We start from the raw sequence: 24,989 nt of genomic DNA, 5'->3' as shown, positions 1-24,989 counted from the left end.
TGCTGTGTCGGTCTGTATGATTCTTACTTGATTTTAAAATTATGAAGTCTATGAACTGAAGTCAAGGAAGAACTTGGCTTATTCTACTCTGCTACACATGCTAACCTTCGCTAACCACTTGCTCAGTACCTTCTGGTTCTAAATTTCCCTTTGCTCCAAGATACTTTGTGCTTCTTGGCACTCTCCTGCCTCGCTAAACTGCCATGATCCTCTGGCTCTGAGAGAGCCTGTTTCAGAGCCAGCCCTTCTCTTCCATAGTGACGTAGAAGAGGCACAGAAGTGGCGGAACCTCACACAGAATGAGTGATTGCTCTCAGTAATGCGCTATCTGATGTGAATGTTAAGGTTTGGAGGGTATCAAACATTTTTTATTATTATTATTTTAAAGTAATAGTACTTTTGCTATTCATTGCTCACCAATCACAAGCTCCACTCCCACCTCCCCAGTTCTTTGGCCGAGACATCATAGAACATAGAGCTTAAAGCTTTCCCATCCACCACTCCTGTTTTCATAGATGCTGCACCTGTGGTTTGAGGGAAGCTTCGGGTCAGCAAGTTCGCACAACCCCGATTCTTATGTCCCCAATGCTTCCATGTTTCCAGGTGTGACATTTGCAGCAAAAGGCTACTTCGACGCACTGGTGCGGATGGGAGAGCTGGCCAGCGAGAGTCACGGCTCTAAGGATCTTGGTGAGTTATAGACTGTAGCTGCAGTGGCCCCTGTGTTTGGGAGGGGGATTGCAAAAGAGAATAACTTATGGTTTCAGTGTGAATGGCTTTGGATGTATGAGTACATAGTACAGAATATCTAAGACTGTATCTTTGGACATAACACACATGTACAAATGTACACACTCTGCAGATTCATTAATTTGCTCATTGGTGATTTGCACTATGTTCATTCTATACTGTTGTCTCATTTCCTTGTCTCTTTATGAATAATCATCCAACTGTAACTATTAGGTTTTAGATTTAGGGAGTCATGATGAGATTATAAAACCATTCTTGACGCATCTTAACTTTTTATGAACAGTCTCAGTGTGCATTTATTTTGCAGTAAAATATGAAAATCTAGTTACCTGCTCTGCCCTTTCATGACCTTAAACTTTGCCATTCGGCTGTGCATGAGAACAAACAATGAATTAATAGTACCTGAAACCATATGAAAAAATTTGTGTAATTTTTTTCTTCTAAGCATGCCACTTCAGATGGCATCTGTACCATCTTTGCTAGGTAAAGTCATATTCTTTAAATATTTCAGTTTAGTGGAAGTTTTTGCACATCACAACACCTTTCATTATATATAATATTTTGTCTAGCATATGGTTTTTTAATCAATTAAAAATGAATGTCAATTTTGAATACACTATGAAGTTTTGTGCATTAGGGCATTTGTGAATCATTTGTTTTCACTCCAGCCCTTGAATTATGAATTATGCCCTCATGAAAAATTTAATATGTGAAAACCTTTTGAGATGACATTCAGAGAACTGAAGTCACAGTACAAGTATGTTTTTCTTTCCTCAATGTCACTGTCCATTCATTATTTACAAGTGACTGTGCCTTGTAGCTAGCAGTGACTAACTGTGCAGTAAACACTATAGCAACCGATGGATGCACCAAATATCAGTACGTACAAATAAATCTTTTGGCATTTACCTTTCTAGGAAGTGTTGTTCTGTTCTACTGGTATCTTGCTGAAAAGAGCATTTTAGACCTGTAAGTCTGAATATCATTTGATTTAAATCAGGTTAGACTTAGATTTCTTGATCTTCAAGGGGACATTTATTGACCAGAGTGTGGGTTTGAACCTCAGTGCTCAACTTCAAACAAACAATCCTTGTCCAATTGTGTGTCCAGTGCATCACTCTGGGTAGAGTTGGAGTCTGATTAGATGGACTTCAGTGGATTGTGAGACTCTTGATAGGATTGGCTGTTGAATCTATTGCATAATCTGTCATTCTTCAAGATTATGCTAAAAGCACATCAGTGTCGCAGCAGCAAATTTGAAAAGACGTTTTATCTTAGAAGAGGACTGGAGGGGAGAGACTAGTTATACTTCCATTATTTATCTCAGAATCATTTTTCGGAGCATTCACCTTCTCATTTCATTGCTGGTGTCTCATTGAATATATGTTCAATGGAGATCACGATACCAGCTCTAATTTGATCATTAAAAGGCTATTATTTGAATTAATTCTGCTTCATCTCATCGTGATATTAGTTACCTGATTTACAACATTCTCAATATCTAAACAGTACAGCCGAGCTGGAGACCTTATGAGATTATATTTTGGGCTGAGGGAGAGCTATTTCTCTGCTGCTGTCTCAGCATTGTAAAAAGCAGCAATATCTCTATATGAAAAAGTTTAATGAGAATTTAAGTCTCAGCCTTTTCAATAGAGACTTTCATCACTAGACAAATTACAGCACGTCTGTGTTTGTTTTATGCATTAATGTCATATGCATGTGTGGCATTATGATTATGCACATAATATCTTTTAATGTTGAATAGTGCCCATCAATAGAGATTTTATAGACTACAGAAATTACAGAAGTGGATGTGTCCCAAACAAGTAGTTATTTGTTTACTAATATTTTTGTTAATATTTGCTAATAAATTGTTTATTAAACTGTTTTGCTGACTATATCGGTATACTCCCCCCTCCCACATGTATTAACTGTCTTATGCTTTAACTTTTTTGATTTAACGACATTATTATTTTTTTTTTTTACTTTCTGTACATCACCAGTACCATGTGGCGTTTATTAGGGATGCACATTATATTGACATGATATTCGACCAATTTCTGCTAAAATGTTATATTATGATTATTATTATTAATTATTATTATTATTATTATTATAGTAGCAGCAGATATTGTATATTTAATTATTTGTAATTATTTATTATTTGGCAATCCCAGAAGTCCCTTCTAATTTTTTATTAGCATAGAAATATTATGTAAGCCAAAACATATTTTAAAAAAATGCTGTTTCTATATTGCTCATATATTTTTAAGTATTCAACAGTGCTTCCCACTTTTGTCGTATGTGTCTGTTATTTTCTTTGTCTCGTTCTTGTCTTACATTTCTTGACACTAATAAAAGGTGTCATAGTATCTTTCCTATCCTTCACATGGTATTCCAGAGCATGCCAGTGGCATGACATAACCACAAAACATACCTGTTCCTTTGTCTGGTTGTTGTGTGAGTACTATGATTGATTTCCATGAGCAAGACAAAGAAGTGTGTGTTCCTCTTTGAGTGACAGGTTTACTTAAGATCAGATCTGATCTGTAAGTATATGTTGAATGTCAGTGTTAGTTAGGGGCCATAGGCTTTGAAAGAGCTTGCAAGAGAGCATCGGCATGAAGTGGAAACTTTTATCCAATTTGGCCACAGGCAGAAGGAGTCTGTGTTATGAATTTATACTCATGCAGACATATGCATGGGTGAGGGTGCGTGCATTTAAGCACGTGGGAACCATAGCATCAGCCATGTGGACCCAACCGATTGCTTCGTGCCTAAATAAATCTCTTAAGTGAGGTCTTACCCCAGCGTTAATAATTGATGCAGACTTATTTTTGGCTTTAGTATAATTGTATGCAATGAGGAAGGCAGCTCTGAAGATGGGAGGTTTCACTGGCCTTAGATCATCGTGATGGCCATGAAACCTTACAATCAGTCACACAATCTCAGTCAAGCACTTTTGCCCACCACAGTCAGCTTCAAGATGTTCCTGTCTTCATGGACTTGTTAGCATGTCCCTGAGATGGACTGGAGGGTTTTTAAAGGATGTGCACCACAGCGGCCACATTAATAATGTAAGACCTAAAGCATAATGGGTAGCACAGTTCACATGCCTGAGGTGTGTGTGCACTTGCTGTCCCCCATGTTATACTATTTCTTATGGATGTCGACTAGTCATCCAACAACCTAGTTGATTAGTGCAGTTGACTAATTTATGTATGTAGAACAGGCCTGTGTTATGATTTGTATTTATATTATATTTATATTACATATATTTATTTTACATTAAAGGTGCTCTAAGCGATGTTGGGTGACGTCACTTCTTGTTGACGTTTAAAGTATTGTCAAACAAAACGGAGGCTAACTAGACCCTCCCTCCTCCTCATCCGCGCACTAACCCCCCAAACCCTTCTTGTCGGTTATTGGCTGGAACAGTTTGTTATGTTTCGTGCGGGTTAGCCCAGTTTGTTTTTGTTGCCATTTGTGGAGCCTGGGGTGTCTGCAGAGACCGTGTTTTTTTCCAGTGTGTTCATGGAACAGGCAACAAGCAGATAGTGAGATGTTTGCTATATGTGACAAAAAAAGATTTGGCCTAAAAAATGCGTGACATCGCTTAGAGCACCTTTAAGTTTCATATTTAATTTTTTTTAAATATTTTTGATTTAAAAAAAATATTTATCCTCCACGTAAAGTTGTTTAAATGAAGCAACACTGCATCACATCTAACTCCCACCATGAGTGTTGTGATTTTGAGACACTTTGATGTTCAAAATGTTCTTTTGAATGCGAACATGCATCTTACACTGTAAAAAATGCAATCAGGGTCAGGTGAACTTAAAACCAGCCCAACTATACAGAATTTTCTTGAGAAAAAGGAGACTTAACCCAAAAAAGAACATTCTGTAGTTTTCTTGCCTTTGCGTCATTTTTGGGCATGTGACTAAAAGCACAAATCTCATTGGTTGGCTAGTGTTCTTTGCAGTTCGAAAAACTGGAATGACTTGGTGAGTAAATGATTCCTGAATTTTTAATTTTGAGGTAAATATTCCTTTAAGAATGATACTACAGTCAGTCATGCAACCCACCCACTAGTTGATTTACAAAATATATGTAATGATGTCAGGCTTAAATCCTATAATTCTATTTATAAAATTAAATGAGCGGAAGTAATCAAATTTATGAAATTCCTTTATATCATTGCAATAGCTTCTTTCTCGGGGTAGTGGATAATGGTGAGATTTCATTAAGCGCAGTTATATTCCTCTTCATCGCATTCTCAACTGTGAATAACTCGCAATCTCTTGCTGTGAAGAGAGATGCACAGTGATTCTTCAATGCAGCACTTGTGCGTATCGCATCACCCAACGCCCGCAGTCAGCCCACGCACTGATGCAGGAACGCAGCCGGCCTGAGGAGAGAGAGGGAGCCGTGAGCTAAAAATAGATGAAGCACTTGCCTTAACAGGAGAAGTTCCGCTAGAGAGAGAATGAGAGAGCAAGAGTATTGTGAATGCAGCCTGTGCTGTGGATTTAGAGTCCCAGAATGCCTCCTTGGTGATGTCATGTGTTTCCAAAAACAGCTTCCACTGTCTGCCTTTTCAATGCTGCACGAGTGTGAGGAATAATAAACAGCTTCCTGTTCCTCCTGCCCAAATAGGGGTATCAGTCGTCATGGATGTGAGATACCAGTAGGTCATTGTCTTCTCAAGTTTGTAGATTAAGCTTTGGGAGTTTTCCATCAAATTACAACTCTTTGTGCTGATAATTTGTCTAAATCCTGGATATTCTCGCTCAAGCACAAATGTTTGCAGAAAGGCAACTGTGTTCTCTGACTAAACACGATTAATTGCGTCTGCAAGCATCTTGCTCTGGCTGTAGTCACAAAATAACTCAGGGGTGTTTGAATAATTAATGCTGGCAAATCTTGGTGCAAACTGAAATGCTCCAGCAACACATCCGGTCTCATTTTTGATAAGCTATTTAAATAAATCCTTTAAAATATGCCTCACAGATCAGATTTCCTGTCCAAAAATTGAGAATTTGAATCTTTAGCTTCTTTGCTACTGTGGCACACCACAATGAATGTTATTTTTCATCTATGGAGAATGGCCCGAAGGCTAAATCACTCATTAAATTAATTTAGAGTGAAAATTGAATACATCTGCAATACCATTATAGCCTTTTCTGACCAGACTGAATAAAGTAATAAAATAATTTTATCCAAAGGAATAAAAACACTTCTTTAACAAGTTTAAGTAATGCAATTTTGATTTATGTATATACTACAAAAAAGTTACAATTTTAAATTTAGATTTTTTCTACACTGTCAGTAAGATTTACAACAAAAAATTAAAATAATTATGCTTTATATTCATCAAGGATGCATTAAATTGATCAAAATTAAAGAGTAGAAAAAAATTCATCAAGGAATCCTGAAAACATTGTATCATGGTTTCCACAAAAATATTAAGCAGCAACTTTTTCAACATTGACAATAATAACAAATGTTTCTTGAGCACCAAATCAGCATATTAGAATGATTTCTGAATGATCATGTGACACTGAAGACTGGAGTAATCCTCACAGGAATAAATTTCATTTTAAAATATATTAACCCAGAGTTATTTTAAAATAGCAATTATTTCACAATGTTAAACAATGTTAAATGTTCATAATGTTCACAATTAAATTGAGCACTGCATGTCATGTGTGTTTTTTGGTTTACATAATAGTTAAGATGTTCAGATGTTTAGTGCAGTATATACAATAAAACATGTAATAGAATACCATAAACTGAAAAAAAAAATCTATACAGCTGGATCTCTCTCTCAGTTCTCAAACCTTCAATTCCTGCTCACCACAGGAACAGTTGAAATAGCACTTTATTATGTGATTGACTCTATTCTGATGTTGGGAGCGCAGCAGCAGGTCGGCACAGACAAAGTTCTGGGCAGTCGTGGCCTAATGGTTAGAGAGTCTGGTTCTCAATACCGGCAGGAAATGACTGATGTGCCCTTGAGCAAGGCACTTAACCCCCAATCGCTTCCCAGGCGCCAGCAAAAATGGCTGCCCACTGTGTGTGTATTCATGGTTTGCAGTGTGTGTGTTCTCTACTGACTACTCCTAATGTGTGTGCTCTAACTTAGATGGGTCAAATCCCGAGGACAAATTCCAAGTATGGTTTGCCTTACTCACTTTCACCTTTTAAGTTTCATTATCACTACAAGTATTGTAGTGTTATAACATGGTTTGAGTATTTCCTCACCACACTGAAAGCCATTGTCTCACTCTCTGGGTATCTCTCCCTCCACACACAAACAAGCACACATACAAAAAAAGCCAAATGGCTCAAACACCTCTGAGGAATGAATCACAGAGCTGATAATTGCTGCTACAGATTCCATTGGAAACAGAGGAGTCGCTTGGCGATAGATCCACTGCTGTGACTTGCATCAGAGCTGCTATTGGAGAACATTCTTTTAAGACCATTTCACCCTCTCACAGGTAGACAAATTATTAAGTCATGCTATAGAGAAAAATTTGCTCATGAACATTAATACATTTATGTTGATGTAACTTGTAAGCCTTCCAAACCCTAGTGAGCTACCTACTTAGACAGCATTTTAAGGCATCATAAGTACTTGACTTCTAAAATATCGCAGAATGAATAAAATGAATCCAAATTTGAATAAAATAATAATAATAGTAAAATGGCAGATGAGTGTTGATTTGTAAAGTGAATACTTAAAATATGGGTGTGCTCTGAATTTTAACTCTCATTAGAGTATCTTTTTGTTAGCTTAGCAACATTCTAATGCCCAACTGGAATTAGTTGCTGCCAATGTAGGGCATTCTAAATCAGTTGCTTATGAGGTTACATTTTTAGACATCTATGTAGGTATAGATAATAAGGCAGCTCACTAGGTTTGGAAATAGAGATGTTTTATAATTAATACTCATACGCTATTGCTTCAAATGATTCATTATTTAGCCACCTGTAGGTCTAAATAAAGTTCAATAGTCATGGACGATGATAATAATGTTACTTCGATATTTGATAAAATGAATTTGGCTGCCCAGCACATCCAATCCACAACACCCCTCCCTGAATCTGTTCTGCTGCAGTAATCAATCTCCATTACGACCTCATCAGCTGCTCTCTAATAGTCATGTATACAGTCCTCTGCCACCAAATAATGTCTGCAAAAGAATTATTTAGGAGTTTCAAGCTCAATGAGGCATCAATGCATTTCGTTTTGGGTCACTGAGTTGTACAGATTAAAATACGGCCGGATAATTATCCTGAAGCATATGGATCAGTTTGACAGTTTTGTTTGTTCTGCCTATAGATATACAACCTTATGTGAGCTTAGTGGAAAGAAAGAGCTGTGCATTAGGTTTATGTAATTTTTAATTTTAAAAGTTCTGCTACAAAGCGTCTTCCAGCGTATTGGAGCATTCAGCAGAGGCACTAAAGTTTATCACATCCATCTTTGTGCTGTGAATTAACCCAATATTTATTACTTCTACCAAGGTCACAGAAAGAGTAAAATAATATAAGAACAACAAGAGATGGAGAGGGAGAATTGAGTTGGTTTAATAAGAGACAGGACAACAAAGAATGGACAAAGAAAGAAGAAAAAGATAAGTAAAAAGAAGGTTAGGTTGGCCCAGTGAGACTACGGTGTCATACATCGATGCCGCTGTAGTGCTTCACCAACCAACCATGGCATAAAAAGGCCACTTCTCAGTCACAATCCAAGTTGTTTTTCTCTCTCGAATATCCTGTTTTACTTTGAGAGGTATGGAGTCCCACACATGACATGTTTAAGTAAAAAAAAAAGTGGGCACAAATGAAGAATTCGTTCGCATGACTTATTAATTTGTGTCCACGTTTTATTATTTGTTTCCTTGTTTTAGTTAAATCATGGTCACGTTGTGTTAAATCATGGTCACGTTGTAATTTGTTCCCTCGCTTTAGTTAAATTGTGGCCAACAAGGAAACAAATTAAGCTGTGGTGGGAACAAATTCTTAATTCGTGGCCATGTTATTTTGACCTCCACTCCGAATGCCATGTGCGTGGGTCCATAGAAAAGTATCATTTTACAAAAATAAAATGGGTTTCATGTTGAATTGTGCACAACAAATCAAAAATCATTCTCATTTTAAGCTCTTTATCTTTTTGTATTTATTCCTTACTAAGTCCTCAGTGCTTTATTTAAATAATGCATTGATGATTGATGTTTTTGTCAAACAAGCCCAAATGTTTTTTTAGGGTGCTGACTATGCCCCAGTGTTTCTTCAGACTGTACCTTAATTGATTCGGCCCTTTAAGAGCGGACAACAATACGTTTAAGTCTTTCAAAGCTGCAGATGTTGTGATCCGTGCTGATTACTGGTAAGCGGCTTAGAGGCCTGCCGAGCACGGCAGAATTGCAGCAGAGAGATTCGGGGGTGTGCAGGATTGTACTGACTTAGACAGGAAATGAGAGTGTGTCGACCTACAGAAGAGATCTGGACTGGGGACAACCGGGTGCGACTAGGGCATGGTCAGCAGCAGCGGGTCTCCAGTTACTCATACACTTTTTATGAACGTGATATAGTATACCCATAGGAAGAAAAATCACAGATGATATTTAATATCTCAGTTGTCTCTCCTAGAACACCTTAGAGCATCCTAAAACATCTTAGTGATCTCACGTGTGCACCTCACAAATTGTGCTCAGATGTGATTGCAGACTTAGCAGTTAGAAATTTTTCAAAGGCCAAATTATCTAAGCTATGCTATCTATTTTAATTTTATATCACTATACTTTTACTGTATTTAGACAATTGCCTTGTTTATTTCTCCTAAAGAATTTTTGAGGAAACATCTGTGATACTTAGATGAAGTTTAACTGAGATCCCCATTAGATCTTCAGAGCTATGAAAGAGAAACCAACAATTTTTTTGTTTTGAATAATAACACATGAGTATTATCACTTGAGTATTGTCACTTGAATGTTGTCAAATGAGTCACTTGCCCATAAGATCTAATGAAGTTCTTTCTAAATATTTAATTGAGTTCATATTAGAAAACAATGGCTATTCTTGTTTGGTACCTCAGAAAGTTTCATATTCATGCCTGCTCCCCCTTTCATGCTAAGTTTTTTCTTCATTCTACCACAACAAAAATTATCGACTGAATTTGGATACAGCAAGATAAGCATATGTAATATGTGTTTGCATGTCTACCCTTATTAATCTCTCTGTTTTCGTTGGACGTTACTGGTTGGATGCAGTCTGCTGACCTTGAACTCAAACAACTGTATAAAACGGACTGTCCCTCTATTTCTCAGAAGGCAGGGCTTAAAGGGAAGGCTTGATTAGATATGTACTGCAGGCTGGTGCAGTTGTCCTGGGTCCAGCTTGACGGATTCAAAGACAGGCAGGGTCACGCTTTATGAAACACACTGTGTGGCTCAGTAGCTCAGAGGGATGTGCATGGATTTCAAATATAAATAAACGTTTGCATTGATATATAAGGTATTTAATATCTAGTGATATGGAAAATAACAGGCAGCACAATTTGAGTTATCATTCACGTCCATACATAGCACAAACAATGATGGGATGAGGGATGATTTGCCTCCACACATACAACCCTATGAAGACTTGCGTCCATTACCAGTTCAGGAGGTAGATAGATGTCATGCGAGTGCATGAACGTGAACGTCTGTCATTGTGCATTTACAGCTGATTTGTGTGTAAATGCCTTGTCTTTTCAAAGTGTCTGCAGCTGATGCTGCCCTCTATGTTGCTGTATGCGTTTTTTGTTATTTTATTTCATTATTTTATCAAGCCAGTTAAAACCTGGTTAATGCAGAGTTACACAACAGTTTGATAGATGGATGGATGGATGGAAGGAAGATGTCTCAGCAGTACTCTACAATCATTTCTGTCCCTGTGGAAGTGTGTATTACTAATGTAATGAATGGAAGTTTTGTTTTAGGGCTGCTTTGATTGAGTGATATGATTCGAGGCTTTATAAGAACACCTACAAAGATGCCACCAGCGAGTTTGAGCCTTCAAAAGCCTTCAAAAACACTTGCTTTGATGGCCCTTGTGGCTTAATGCTATATTTTTTCCACTGTATTCTGCAGTAAATAGCGGTGTAGGAAACACTGCTTTGATTTTGTGCCCATGAGACTAGGGCAGCCCTCTGGCCTGTGTTATTTATGCATTTAGTGATTGGGGAGGTTTTACTCATTCACTCTTTCTTACTGTCTTAAGGTCTTCTGTACATTTGTTCCTGCTCAAACTAGGTCTTTTGTTCCTTTTTTACAATGCATTGCCTAATCAGAAGAGGCAGCATGTAGGTACCCCGACACTGCACAACACACACGCCTTAAATGGCTGCATGATTCACCTCTTCTCTCTTTATTTGTGCTTTTCTTTCGATTTTCTTCTTTTTTCTCTCTCTTTTGTACCACAGAATGATACGTTGATATGAGAAAACTGTGTGCTAACAACATGATCTTTTTGACATCTCTTCTATCATTTTTTGTTCAGCCTTATTTGTTTCTCATGTTTATTAAACATGCACTTGCAATATTCTTTTGCTGTTTCCCATGAATGTTTTATTTTGTTTTGCATCTTCATGGAAGAATATACTTTTTCAGTATGATCTCTCATTTTTTATTTATTTTTTATTTTTATGAAGCAATATGGTTTAACACTTTGTGGTGGTTTTATTGTTGTTGTTGTTTTTTTGAGTGTTTTGTATGTCAGATTCTTTCTTGCACCTATAGCTTGACTGTCGGCAGGGCCAGCGCCAAGGGGTGGCATTTGCGAGCCATGCCCCCCACCCCCCCAAAATGAGTTAATGTGCCCCCCCCACCCCCTCCCCCCACTTTCCCTCCCCGCTGCACACGATCGAATTCGGAAACAAAAGTAAAAGCGAAAAGCGAACACGCAATATAAAATATATTAAAAAATATAAATATAAAGCCCCCCCCCCCCCCTAATTTATGTGCCCTGGCGCCAGCTCTGACTGTCAGCTCACCTTGTTCGTATTTTGTTCATAATTTTTCTCTCTACCTCCTTTTTTTCTCTTCCCTGCACCCTTTTCTGACTGCATGATGTTCCGATATCAGATGCAAAAGTATTATAATGACAATTTCATCTATTTCTTCTGTCTATCTCTCTCTCCTTCTCTCTCTCTCTCTCAAGGGGATGTGCTTTTTCAGATGGCGGAGGTTCACAGACAGATCCAAATGCAGCTAGAGGACATGGTGAGTACCATTAATGTGATGAAGATCGTATTGCCTCATAGGCTCACATTTTCTCATTACATTTTCTCGCAACATGACTGAGACAATCAGGTTGTATCTAAGAGGCCACATTAGCCCCCAGGATAAGGAAATGGAAGGGAGTGGTGTCTCAAAATGTCACATTGACTCAGACGTTTCCGTATATACATGGAGGACAATAGCCCATGGTCACATGCGTAAACACACCAACTTAGACAGAACACAGACTTTCCTGTGCTGTGTGACACAGCTGCAGATCTTAAACAAACCATATCTAAGTCCTTCTGAAAAAAATGATAACAGGGCAGAAAAAGGTGTAAACAAAGGAGTGTTATGGATAGGACATCAGTTTTTATTCTGTAAGGCTACTTTGTCTAGTGTTAATGTTTGATGTGAAATGCAGAATCAATGTTTGTCATATGAAAGGAAAATTGCTGCTCTTTGTACTGTAGTATGTGTGTATAATATAAATTGTATTTGTCTTCTGTAATTTTCAGCTGAAATCATTCCACAATGAACTACTCACAGAACTGGAGAAAAAAGTGGAATTGGATGTTCGCTACTTAAATGTAAGTATATAAGCACACACAAACACTTACTTAAGGTACGGTCACATTTGTAAAATGATGCTGAAATTTTGTCCTGGAAAAAATTTCATCGTCTATTGTCAATAGTGTAGCGATGCATAAAGCACCGCTCACGCTGAAGTCACTTTCAGCTTCCTGTTGGTCAACGTGGCGAATCCGCATGAGCAACTTGAACCAGTTGTGAAATCTGTGTTTAACTCTCACCCTCACATGAAGTTCCTGATCGCTATGACTCGATTTCACTCACAAAAATTTATTTCTCTCAAGATTCTCTTTTACCTAACTCAGTAAAGTTAAGGGCTATCTCTCTGTCTCGTTTCTTCATTTAATTGTTTTAAAACATGTAGAGTCTCTTCCAATAACATAACTTGATTTATTCTCCATTTGACCTAATTGGCTTCATCCACCCCCAAATACCATCTCTTTTAAATGCAATAACTGAGTTTACTGCATGTAATGAAAGTGAGAGCATTACCACCATTAACACTAACATTTTCTAAAAGGCTAGTCTTCTCGTCTGTGTTAGGAAAAGTGATCTTTTTTTTTTTACTTGAGAGAAGTCTGTTTATATGCATGAAAGATCAGCTGAGCATCTGAAAAGGCTTTCAGCAACACACATTGTGAAGTCTTCTTACTGAGTCTCTAACAGGCTTGTTTGTAAATGCATTAGATTGACCCTCAGCTTATTTGCAAAAAAATCAAAGGCCTATTTTTTTCGGTCACTCATTTCCAGCTATGACAAACATAATTAACTATGCTCCCATGCTTTTTTGTTCCACACATAGTAAGGATACAAAATAAAACTGCTCAGTCAAATGAAGCAGAAGGCTTTGGCAGTGAAGACTAGGGGAAACAAAGAGGCTTGGTCTGAAACACAATGAATCCATGAAGCAGGGAGCTCTGGGAAGACACTTTGAGGACAATGAAAGACCTTATTGGGCTGTCTCAGCCAAGTTACCATTAGTAAAGAACACATGACGACCTTCAGGACTTTTCGATTCTGGATTCAGTTCAGTTAAGAAACAATTGACTCACGATGTGCACGCTAAACATTTATTTTAACCTTTTAACCTCAGGATGTCCTCAGAATAAAGTTATCAAGAATACTGCCGCATCTTATTCCATTCTAGTTGGCATTCATCCGCCCTTCTGGAATAGCTTGACATAGATATTCGAAATACGACCATTAATTTCCTCGTCTTGCCCATTTTAATTTTCTTAGCTGCTGGTTGTGATGAGAGCTGTGTTATTTCGTCTGGCAGGCAGCTCTGAAGAAATATCAGATGGAACACAAAAGTAAAGGAGAGAGTCTGGAAAAGTGCCAGGCTGAACTGAAGAAACTGCGCAGGAAGAGTCAGGGCAGCAAGAACCCCTCCAAATATGGAGACAAGGAGATGCAGGTGAGTCAGCTCTTCTCTTCAAATTTCAACAAAGATAATTACTTTTAAGTAGTCACTTTTTTGGTGGACTAATTACAGCCAAAAGTAAAAATTCTGTCAAAATTCACCCTCATGTCTTTCCCATATGACCTACTTTTGTGTAACATAAATGAAGATGTTTTGAAGAATGTTGTTTCAAAGACCCAAACGATTTTAGTTTCTCATCCAAAGCTCTTTACACGGAATCCGACCTGAAATATAACAAATTAGTTGTATGAAGTTTATGATACTTTTATGGTGCGGTGCATCCTTTCTGAAGTATGGAAGCATGGAAAAAAGTCTGGAACACCATGAGGTTGAGTAAATGATGAGAGAATTTATTTTTGGATGAATTATTTCTTTAAAATGAGTAAGCATAAATCAATTCAATCTTTAAAAATTTATGACCCTACGTTCAGAGTTTGGCAGTAGATTGGAATGTTCCAGAATATAGGCATTGAATTTGTATTTAATGTGTGTGCAATCCATGATATCCAACTGAGTCTTCCTGCTGGGATTGAATTTTGTGGCAATTCTATAAATCCCTCTATTTCTATAAATAATCTCCATAAATCCACCTTTTTCTCCCTTCAAAGTTTTAATATACACAGTTTGAAAGGATATGAGAAATTAAACATGCACATGATCACATTTTTACATTGGCAATTCATGCTATTTTGTCCAACATATTTTTGTTTTGTTGCAATTATTATACTATTTATTAAAAAAAAATTATAATCAGTTGGATCGAAAGGTTCATTAAAAATAACAATGTCGGCGGTGAGTTTTGCACAGGCATTTTTTCACAATCTATTTCAAAATGTTATGAAAAGTTATGGATCTACAGGGGTTTTAAATGTTTAAAAGTGTATTTTTCCTTTATGATATGCTGTCTTTTCATGCTCCTGCTTTGCACTGAATCAGACGAGAAGCTGTGAAAACAGAGAAAACATTCCAGTTTCAGTCTCTTTGGCTTTTTAGGTGCTAAAGAAAATCCCACTCTGTTTGGCTGAAGCCCTTCCATGCAATATTGTACTTGTTTTGTGTGGGTTTCATTGTGTGTGGCGTCCTTGTGCTTTTGTTCACCGAGCCCTCATTGTACGGGGGTTGAATATCCGGGGCCGCTGTTTGTTTTGAACGTACGCCTCTCACTACCGTCGTCACCAGGTGTGAGGTCAGGGGGAAGTGGGAGTGTTATGCTGTGAACTGACCTGCGGTCAGTTCATGCCATTAGCTGTAGGTGTGCTCCTCGTAGTGGCGTGGGAACACGCTGTTGCGTAAAACGCTGTGGGCTCTGCTTGCATTTTAAACACTCCACAGGTGTGTATAAAAGAAAACACAGAAAGGAATAAGATGAGTGGGTTGTTTAAATTAAGTGAACAGAGTGAAGGCAACTTCCTGTTCCTCTTCTGGAGTCTAATGAAAGCTCTAGGATGCCTCCATAGACCTCAACAGGTTCAGTTCCAAGCAGAAACAGATATTTGAAGCTGCAAGTTAAAACGTCTCTGGCCCCAGCCCATAAACCCCAGACGCTCCTCAGGATTTTATTTGTATTTGTTTGTTTTTTTGTGAAAGCTGAGATTTGAAAGCTGAGAAAACACTGTATGTGTAAACCCTTCCCTTGGTTCCCTACATGTGGCATCTCTCTCATGAGATTTCTTAAATGCCCAATGGATGTGATTGTTTTCTTTTTTCTGTCTGTAATAGCTTTTGTCAATTATTTATAGGTGTGTGAGGGTGCTCATTCCACTTAGCAGCTCAGTGTGAACCATGGATGAATTTTACATGCGGGGCTCATGGTCCCTGCTGTGAATCCTGCTGTGGAGATCCTGGTCTTTCTTCAGAGATGCCATGAGCAGAAAAATGCAAAATACACTACACCAAGCCTTAGGGAATATCTTACAAAGACTTGATAGTTGGTACCATATTAGTTATTTGCTGATATTAGAGTTTTTTTTATAGATTATAATTATACTTTTTTTGTTGCCAATTTTGGATATTTAATTGTGCATGATTATTACCCTATTTTTCATTTAGATTTAGTGTAGGCCTACATTAGATGTCAGAAAAGGTAAAAGTTAATCTTTAAAAATAATAATAATTTTTAAATGTAATTTTTGTAATCCCAAATCAATATCCATTTTCAAACTCTACATTGTAATATTGTGATGCGTAAATTCACTTGTAAAATGACAAATTCTTTATCTATTTAGACAAAATTGAATTTTAATATCAACCTTTTAAAAAATCTGAATTTGCCCCAAAATGCCAATATACTTCTTAATATTTTCTAGGAAAATTCTATTTATTCTGTAAATCAGCTGTTGTTATTACAATTTGAAGTCTGTAATTTTTCACAGTTGTTAAAACATAATATAGGTTTTGTTTTATATAAGAAACAGTTCAATTTCCGTTTCAATTTCCTCCCTGATTACTAAAGAGAAACGTTCCAGTTCTCACAGAACTGCTGCCAATATTAATACCGTGACTAATTTAATATACTCATTGTCTCTTTTTGTTTCCTTGAGGAATCATAATGCACAGAAATGATGGTGCACTGCAATCGTTTCCTGCATTCATATTCAGCCCGTGTTAAAATTAGGCCACATGGAGGGCAGGCAGATTGATTTCAACTGGAGTGTTGCTTATGATTTCAGACTGCAGTAGTGTAGGATATATGGACCCACATTACATCATCTTTGTGCGTGTATATGTGTGTACATTTGTATTCCCCTTAGGTATCAAACTAAAGGCACATAGTGCAGGAATTTTGATCTGAATATGATTTCTGAACCCATTTACCCCGACTCCACCACAATGAGCCATACGGCTACTTACTGCCCAGCATACAAACACACCATGACAGTGCAGTAGCTCAGGGGTTTTCAAACTTTTTGTGAGTGTGGACCACTATTTGTAATCAAGAATTTTCACGGACCACCTCATAATACACAAAATAAAATATATCTACACACAGTCCTTCCTGAATTAATCCGCACCTCTAAATAGGCTTACTAACATTAAAACTATAACTGGTCATCACATCAGTACAACAGCTTGTTAAAAGAAAGTATACTGCACACAACGGCTGCCACAGATTTAATTTATTTATTTACTCAAGCGCCCGAGGGAAGGGCATAATCAGGTTCATTTCAGGGATGCAAACATGTATGGTCAAAAAAGAGAGAGCTAATCGAAGCCCTCGCCCCGCGGCAAATATCCAGATACTTACATTGCCGCCAACCCCTGCCGCCCCTATAGGCACATATAGTAAAATGAAATTCAAATAAAGTTTTAAAAAAAAAGGTTTTACAAAAAGATAAACCTCACATATTTCAGCATTTAAATCATTTTTCAAAAAAAAAAAGGTTTTATAAAAAGATAAACCTCACATATTTCAGCCTTTAAATCATTTTTATAAAAAGAATGAGTCAAAAAAAGATAAATTACTTGACATTTACATCGATGCACATTAGCTTATCTTTTATTATAATAGTAAAATTCGGTCCGATTTTCCCGTGCCGTCTGTCGTTGCTATGCGCGCTAGCTCTCCACAACTTAGTTGTGCTTAGTAGCTAATAGATTTCCAGCACCGAAAAACGCTTGCTGTAGCTCTGCTACAAGATTTATTTACGGAGAAGAGAAAAACACACGTAGTGTTTGGGTGCACGTGCATTCTTACATTCTTCATTGACTGAGCTTTCAATGTTTACGGAAAGGATGAAGCTGATTTGTTTGTTTTTGTCACATGAACTGCGGTGCGTTTGATGCATTATGAAAAGTTGAGGTGTTTTCATCTCGCTGCGCCTAAAAAAATGAGTGCGTCACTTCAATTATGAGCCCACTTGCCGCGCGCCTACATGAAATAATGAACTTGAGAGCGCAAAAGACACGATATGTGAACGGCCTCTTGACGAGCTACCTCCGATCGTGCGACGTGTTGGAGACCCCAGTAAAAGATACGCAGCAAGAAGAAACACTAGCGTTTCACGCTTGCGCGCATAGGCTACTGCTGTTTTGGCGTGCAGTATTCGGATTTGCTTATTTCCTATTTACTTGTTTGGTGGAGGCAATCCAGAATTACTGTTGGTGAAATTATAATCAGACAAATATTTTATATAATGGCAAAATATTTGCCTCTGCCGCTTTCCTCCTCAGAGAACCTGTTGCTATCCACCGATCCATGTTGTGGTTCTAACGGCAATGAACTTGAACGTCACGGCCGAGCACCACTAGCCTATTTTAGTAATGACACAATAACCTGACCATTTAATTTAAATTTTATATCAATATAGGCATACATATTCTTTTTACTTTTTATGTGTTTTATGGGGATTCCTGGTAAAATTTTAATTTGCCTTTCCACGGACCACCTGCAGTACCCTCACGGACCACTAGTGGTCTGCGGACCACAGTTTGGGAACCACTGCAGTAGCTGAATGCAGTTTTTTTTATCCTGACAGCTATTTAAAGAGTGTTTACTGTTGCTCGGTTGAGTATGATCATTTTAGCTACTTCACAAGTAGTACTTAACATACTTAGCACACTGGCTGTCTATTACTAGAATCACTAAAGGAGATTGTAAATACAGATGTTGAATGCCATGTTTTGTCATGCTCCTATGATTGTAATGTCTGATGGTGAAAATATAGTTTACATATAGTTTAGTTGTTTAAATAAATCACGAATGAACCTATTGCCTCACGCTGTATTGCAGTAAACATCTATCGCAGCTAACTTAAAAAAATACTAGTTTTCATACAATTTACTTAACCAATAAATCAAATAAAGCAAATTACTGCCAGCATTTTTACTGAAACTATTGTGTGTGTGTAAACTAACAAGTGCAGGGGCAGTTTGGTAACTGTAAGATGCAGAAATATGATGCATTTGAGCTTTGCCTGGTGACAAAATATTTTTGTACTTGTATCTGGCAACGGACTTTCACTGGTTCTACGTCTGCAGTTCCCACATCTGCATGTAGACTGCATACGTTTATGCGCTAATGGATCAGATATGACAGTCTGACAGTCTCTCTGGATAATGACAGCACTATACAGCAGGATATTCTTTGAATTGAATGACCCCTGGTCAAGACCACTTTTCTGCTCCTATTAATTATTCTTTCAGTGTCTGAGTCATGAAGAGTACATTTACATCTACAGTTCATGTACAAGCTGCACACCAAGATTAAACCTTGAGGTTCAGCAAGTACTCTAACATCGACGACATGTTCAAATTCCAAAATAGAGATTCAATCATCTTAAATTACTGCTGCCCACAAATACAGCTATGTTAGTAGGTTACATACCACTTAAAGGTTTGGAGTTGGTAAGATTTTTTTAAATTTTATACAATTGTTTTATTATAATTTAAAACAACTGGTTTCTATTTTAATATATTTTAAAATGTCATTTATTTCTGTGATTGCAAGGCTGAATTTTCAGCAGCCATTACAGCAGTCTGACCCTTCAGAAATCATTAAAACATGCTGATTTGGTGCTCAAGATTTTTTTTTATTATTTTGTTATCAGTTAACAGTTGTGGTGCTTAATATTTGTGTGAAAAGCGGAAACATTTTTTAAGGATTCGTTGAAAGTCCAAAAGAACATTTATTTAAAATAGAAATCGCTTTAAACTTTTGGACGGTAGTGTACAGTATATGTCAGGTTTGGTGAAGGAAGAGAGGACCCAAATGCAGAGAAGCACTTCAGCAGTCTTTATTTAGATAGAAAATAAAACAAAAAGCAAACCAAAAGTACCCTGTCCCACAGAATATGTGTCCACACAAAACATAACAACATGAAACCACACGGCCAATAATAAACACAAGCCTCATGCTACACAGAACGCGAGAACTTAAGAGCGCCTGGCCAATGAACACGTAGATCAGGCGCTCGACAAAAACTAGAGTGCACAATGAGTGAATGAACAGTCAACTTGTGCGCTCACAATAAGAGACTAAACATGGAGCATGAATGACACTGAACTGAAACCAAACTTGGCAAAAGTGCCGGAATCCGAACACCGTACTCCGCACATACAATGTCACGATCGGACGGAAGAGCATAAGGACAAAGACAAGACGATAAGAGTGTCAGGGCTTTCTCACCAAACTAATAATAAACCAGACCACAGTGACAGAACTTTTACAGTATATGCTAGGTTGTCTTAAAAAAAAAAAAATTCTGAGTTTCTCTTTAAGGGTGTTTTCACTGGAGAACTGAACTCCAAAGGGGAGGGAAATGCCTTCAAAATTTTTGCCAAGTATGTTGTTTCTATTTTGGTAAAAACCTAGAAAGAACAGATGCTATTTTAGTGTAACCATCATGCTTTGCCCTCAGAATTTTCTTTTCAGTCTCCTGGAATGTTTTTTGGTGAGCAATTCACAGTTCACTTTAAATAAAGTCTTTCAAGCTTGATAATGTGACGTGACTGACACTTTGGGTTGATGCTGTGTGCAGAAATATTCTGCGATCAGCTGTTTACCTTTCAGCGGTGTGACCAAACTCCCACTCCTGATCAGAGAGAATCCTGGAAATCCTGTTACATTTACATCTTGTGTTTTACCTACAGGCTGATTGCATGTATACTAGCTGGACAACTCAATATCTGCTTTTAAATGACACTACAACATCTGTTTTTTTGTTTCTCTTTAGCTTTTCATTTTTTTCACTCTTTCACTTCTCACTTTCTTTCCCAGATGAGTTTTATGCTAAAGTAGTACAAGTCTATCTGATGTACATTTGATGTGCATCAGAGTAACTAAACCTACAAAGCTGTTTTGGTGCTGGTTGGATATGTGCCATTACATATGAGGCACTGCTTTATTCATTTCAGTTGTGCAAGTCAGTAAACTCATGACACGTCAAAGATTGAGAGTCTGGGTGAACATATTGTACATATCCATACATCACTATGAACCTGTGACACATTTCACATGATGCAATGACCTTTTCTAACTGAAAACTAATAATAGACTTGCAAACAGTGATTCCAGCCTTTTTCATTTACACTTGGTGGGAAGGAATCAGCATAACTCACTGTGATATCACGATGCCTACACAGGTTGAGGAACCTTATGAAAGGTGTCATCTGTGTGTGTGCGTTTGGATCACATCCAGTTCCTGCAAGGTGTATGTCCTTGTTAGATGATGTTTTGACTGTAGTGTGATCTCTACTGAGGCAGCAGCATTATTTTAGTTATCCATTTTTAACATTTATTTTATTATTTTATTTTATTGAATGCTAAATAATGAACATGACCTTCTTTGCTATTTGAATTCTATGATCAAACCAAATAGGCTGGCTAAATAAGCCCTCACCTGTGTGCCATTGACCATTGAGCTTTAGCATTCCCATTTGCTATCATGCAATGAGAGTAACAGCAAGCCTACATGGTTGTCATTTGAAATGTGCATGTCAATTTCTCCTAGCATGATGTTACATCAGTCATCAGTCTGAGTCAAACTTGGGCAGTGTTTGCTTTTTTTTTTTTTGTCTGCTTCACGCCACCTTCCCTGTCCCCCAGTACGTCGAGACCATCAGCAGCAAACAAAATGAGCTGGATAACTACATCTCTGAGAGCTACAAGAACGCCTTGTCCGAAGAGAGACGGAGGTATTGCTTCCTTGTTGACCGTCAATGTGCAGTGGCCAAAACGAGCAGCACCTACCACACCAAGGTGAGAATCCATGTCATGCTGAAGAAAATTTGGGTGGCAGAAACACTGAAATTCAGTTAATTTAAGTAAAATTGCACTAAGCATGCATTTTAGCCCTTAATTGCAAATTTAAATGTTAAAGACAACATTAAATGGCATTTACAACAGATTTAAGTTCCGCATTGTGACATTTTTTGAAGTGAAGCTGAATAATCAGTAATTTGATTTTATCCATATTTGGTTGGATCATTTGTTCAGTTAAATTGATATTTGTTAATATTATTGATAAAGTGTCATTTATGTCAAATTGGCCTTTGTTACATTAACAATTGAAAATTATTAATTAAATTATACATTTGATAAAATATTCTGGAAAAACTTTACATGACAAAAGACTTTTAAGAAAGTATATATGTTCAATTTGGATTTCATGTTGTCTTTAACCTTTCAGTCATGTAATGTAAGCATTAAAGGCGTAGTTCACCCAAAACATGTTGTTCTAAACCGGTATGAGTTTCTTAAAATATAGAAGATATTTTAAAGAATTTTGTTAACCAGACAGTCGATGCGCCCCATTGACTTACACAGTATTTTTTTCCTACTATGGAAGTCAATGGCTACCATCAACTGTCTGGATATCCACATTTTTTAAAATATCTTCTTTCGTGCTCAACAGAAGAAATAAACTCATACAGGTTTGGAAAAACATGAGGGTGAGTAAGTGATGACATCATTTTCATTTTTGGATGAACTATGTCTTTAAAGCAGATCATATACTATAAATTAAGTATCCATTTTGCCAAGTAAATAATACACTTGGACAACTCCATATTGTGTGTTCAGTTGTTTCTGCTCCCAATTCCCATTTTATTCAGTCATTCATTTCATTTCATTGCTGAGCATTCCACCATGCTTGCTAGAGAATGTGCTTGAATGTATACTGGGAAAAGATTCATTTGATTGCTTATCAATCGTATTAAGATTTAATCAAGGTGGTTCACTCCATACATAAAACACAATTATGCAGTGAAGGATGATTATTCTTTTAGGACATTACATCGTTCACACTGATCAAAAATAGAGTAGATTTTCAGTGATTTGGTGGATTCACCAGCATCCAGAAGAACACCAGTCATTCCCAAGTAAGCGAGATTCACTCCTCTACTGTGACGCCCACTCTTCAGAGATGGTGATAGACAGAGCGTTGGGAGCAACGATGGCAAGAGAAGAAGGAAAAGGGAGGGCCAGGCAGAGAGTGGCCCACTTTTACAAGAACAGACTGTTCAGACGATAATCACTGTTTTCATGTGTGTAGGAAGACTCTTTCTCTGCAGGCAAATGGAGAAATATTTTAGACAAAGTGGCTTTACTTAATTGGGTAAAATTGTATTGGGTCTATTCTACTGTACATAATACTGGCCAAATCTCACCTTCTTTATGATCTACTTTTGTGAGAACAGGAAGAACAAAGTGATGTGAACTAAATTACCATCTGCCAGAGTTCGTCATGGTTGGATCTTAACACCGTTGCCCACGCCAGTCATGCAATAGCAGCAGTACTTGATAGTTACTCACTCGTCTGGAACTGAGGGCAGAAGGAACAAAGAAAGTTTAAGAGTCTCTCTCACGCTCAGATGCTAAGATATTTTACCACTGAGAAGAAAATAGAAAAGAGTGTCTAACTCTTTGAGGTATTTGAACTATATCAACATGCCAGTTAGTAGCCCTGAGTTGTATAGCCAATATGCCAAAAGGAGGAGATGTTTTGCAGAATAATTTACTCTTTTTGTGCTTACAATTGGCCTTACAATACCTTTTTATGAAGAAGAGGCTAATGTTAAATGGTTGTTCACATATTGCATTCAAAACTCTCAAATCTTATTCACTCTCCCACATTCTTAAACTTGTTTTGTGCTGTGAACCAGTAGCATTTAGCAGTCTCTAATTGTCATTTTTGAATGTAAATGAATGAAATTTGAGAACTACTGTATGACAGAGCAAGACTTTTAGGGAATAATAGTTCAGGATTGTAATACCAGTTTGCATTTGTGTTCCACTAAAGAAAGTAAATAATACAGGTTTGGAATGACATGTGAGTAAATAGGAATAAATTATGATCAAACTTTCATTTTAAGGTGAACTAGCCCTTTAAATCCATGTTAAAACCATGTTGGCAATAGTTTAATGAACTTACTGAAGTCATTTCGACTCTTGAAACACTTTTCAGCATTTAAAATAATGAAGAATTAGAAATTGCGCTCGTCTTTTCTTCCCTATTGTGAAGTATATCCAAGTAAAATGTAGGACGGGGCTTTTGGGAATTGATTAGATTATTGGAGTTTACTAACTGCTGCGATTGCATGTGAGATCACATCACATGAAATTATGTTGTAAAGAGAAGGGGAAGTTCATGTTTTTGATTAAAGATTATGAATTTAAAATATAATGTGCATGGATAAATTGACTTTAAGTTCTGCCAATTGTGTTCAGTGCAATGAAAACAGCGCTAGCATTTTTGCTTTCATGAACCCAATGAGATCGTGACAGAGTCTGCAGGTGCCGGACAGGCAGGCGGGCGATAATTGGTTTGGGTGGTGTGGTATGATGTCATGACTTAGAAAAGGACCATGGGGGCCCAGTAGATGCGGTACTGACCTGTGCTGGCCAAATAGAGATATTATAAGAACAGAGTGAAGGAGAATAAAAACAAAGATTAGATTAGAAAGGTTTTGACATGTTAAGTGAAGTTCCTAAATGTAATTTCGGGATGAGTGAACCCATTTAATCTTTCAATTAACTGCCGGAGCATTTAAACAGTCGCTCGCCTTGCTCCGGCATCGGCTGTTTTGGCATCCCTCCACCTCCCCAGCTACACCAACATAATTAAGCCATTTTGCTATTGTTGAAGCTGCTTCCTCGAGCCCCTTCACTCAAAGCCATGGAAACAAATGAGTGGTGGGAAAGCGGAACAAAGGAAGACATGTGACTAATGAACATACAAACAAACACTGAGACGTGACATTATTTGTGTCCAAAACTGTTAAATTTACATGTTCATGAACGTCCAAACTAGTACAACTATTTGTTAGTATCAAACCAAAATGTATACTGATTTGGAACAACACAAGGGTTAGTAAATAACAACAATTTTGATTTTGGGGTGAACTATCCCTGAACTATAAAAATGTCACAACACATGTGGATCTTCAGAGTTTTAAATAAGCATCCATGCTCAACAAGCTCAAGCAGATGATCTGAATTACAGAAAAGAGTCCAA

General features: G+C 37.4%; 1 protein-coding gene across 14 annotated transcripts in view; it reads left to right on the top strand.

The window, feature by feature from the left end:
* The window catches only part of baiap2b (BAR/IMD domain containing adaptor protein 2b), a 53,769-nt gene that overhangs the window by 18,101 nt on the left and 10,679 nt on the right, over nt 1-24,989 (top strand). For 5 of the 14 annotated variants that reach the window (XM_077200405.1, XM_077200408.1, XM_077200407.1 and 2 more), the window contains exons 3-6: nt 11,965-12,026; nt 12,542-12,613; nt 13,894-14,031; nt 21,581-21,733. In XM_077200405.1, coding sequence (XP_077056520.1) covers nt 11,965-12,026; nt 12,542-12,613; nt 13,894-14,031; nt 21,581-21,733 — 425 coding nt within the window. Of the gene's footprint in view, nt 1-603; nt 705-11,964; nt 12,027-12,541; nt 12,614-13,893; nt 14,032-21,580; nt 21,734-24,989 lie in introns of all 14 variants that reach the window. The other 9 variants (XM_077200403.1, XM_077200406.1, XM_077200404.1 and 6 more) reach the window with 4 other exon arrangements.

The sequence above is a fragment of the Siphateles boraxobius genome, unplaced genomic scaffold (assembly GCF_051911475.1).
Source record: "Siphateles boraxobius isolate OS27281-9 unplaced genomic scaffold, OSU_SipBor_1 46, whole genome shotgun sequence".
Classification (NCBI taxonomy): Eukaryota; Metazoa; Chordata; class Actinopteri; order Cypriniformes; family Leuciscidae; genus Siphateles; species Siphateles boraxobius.
This window is presented reverse-complemented; position numbering and strand designations above follow the sequence as displayed.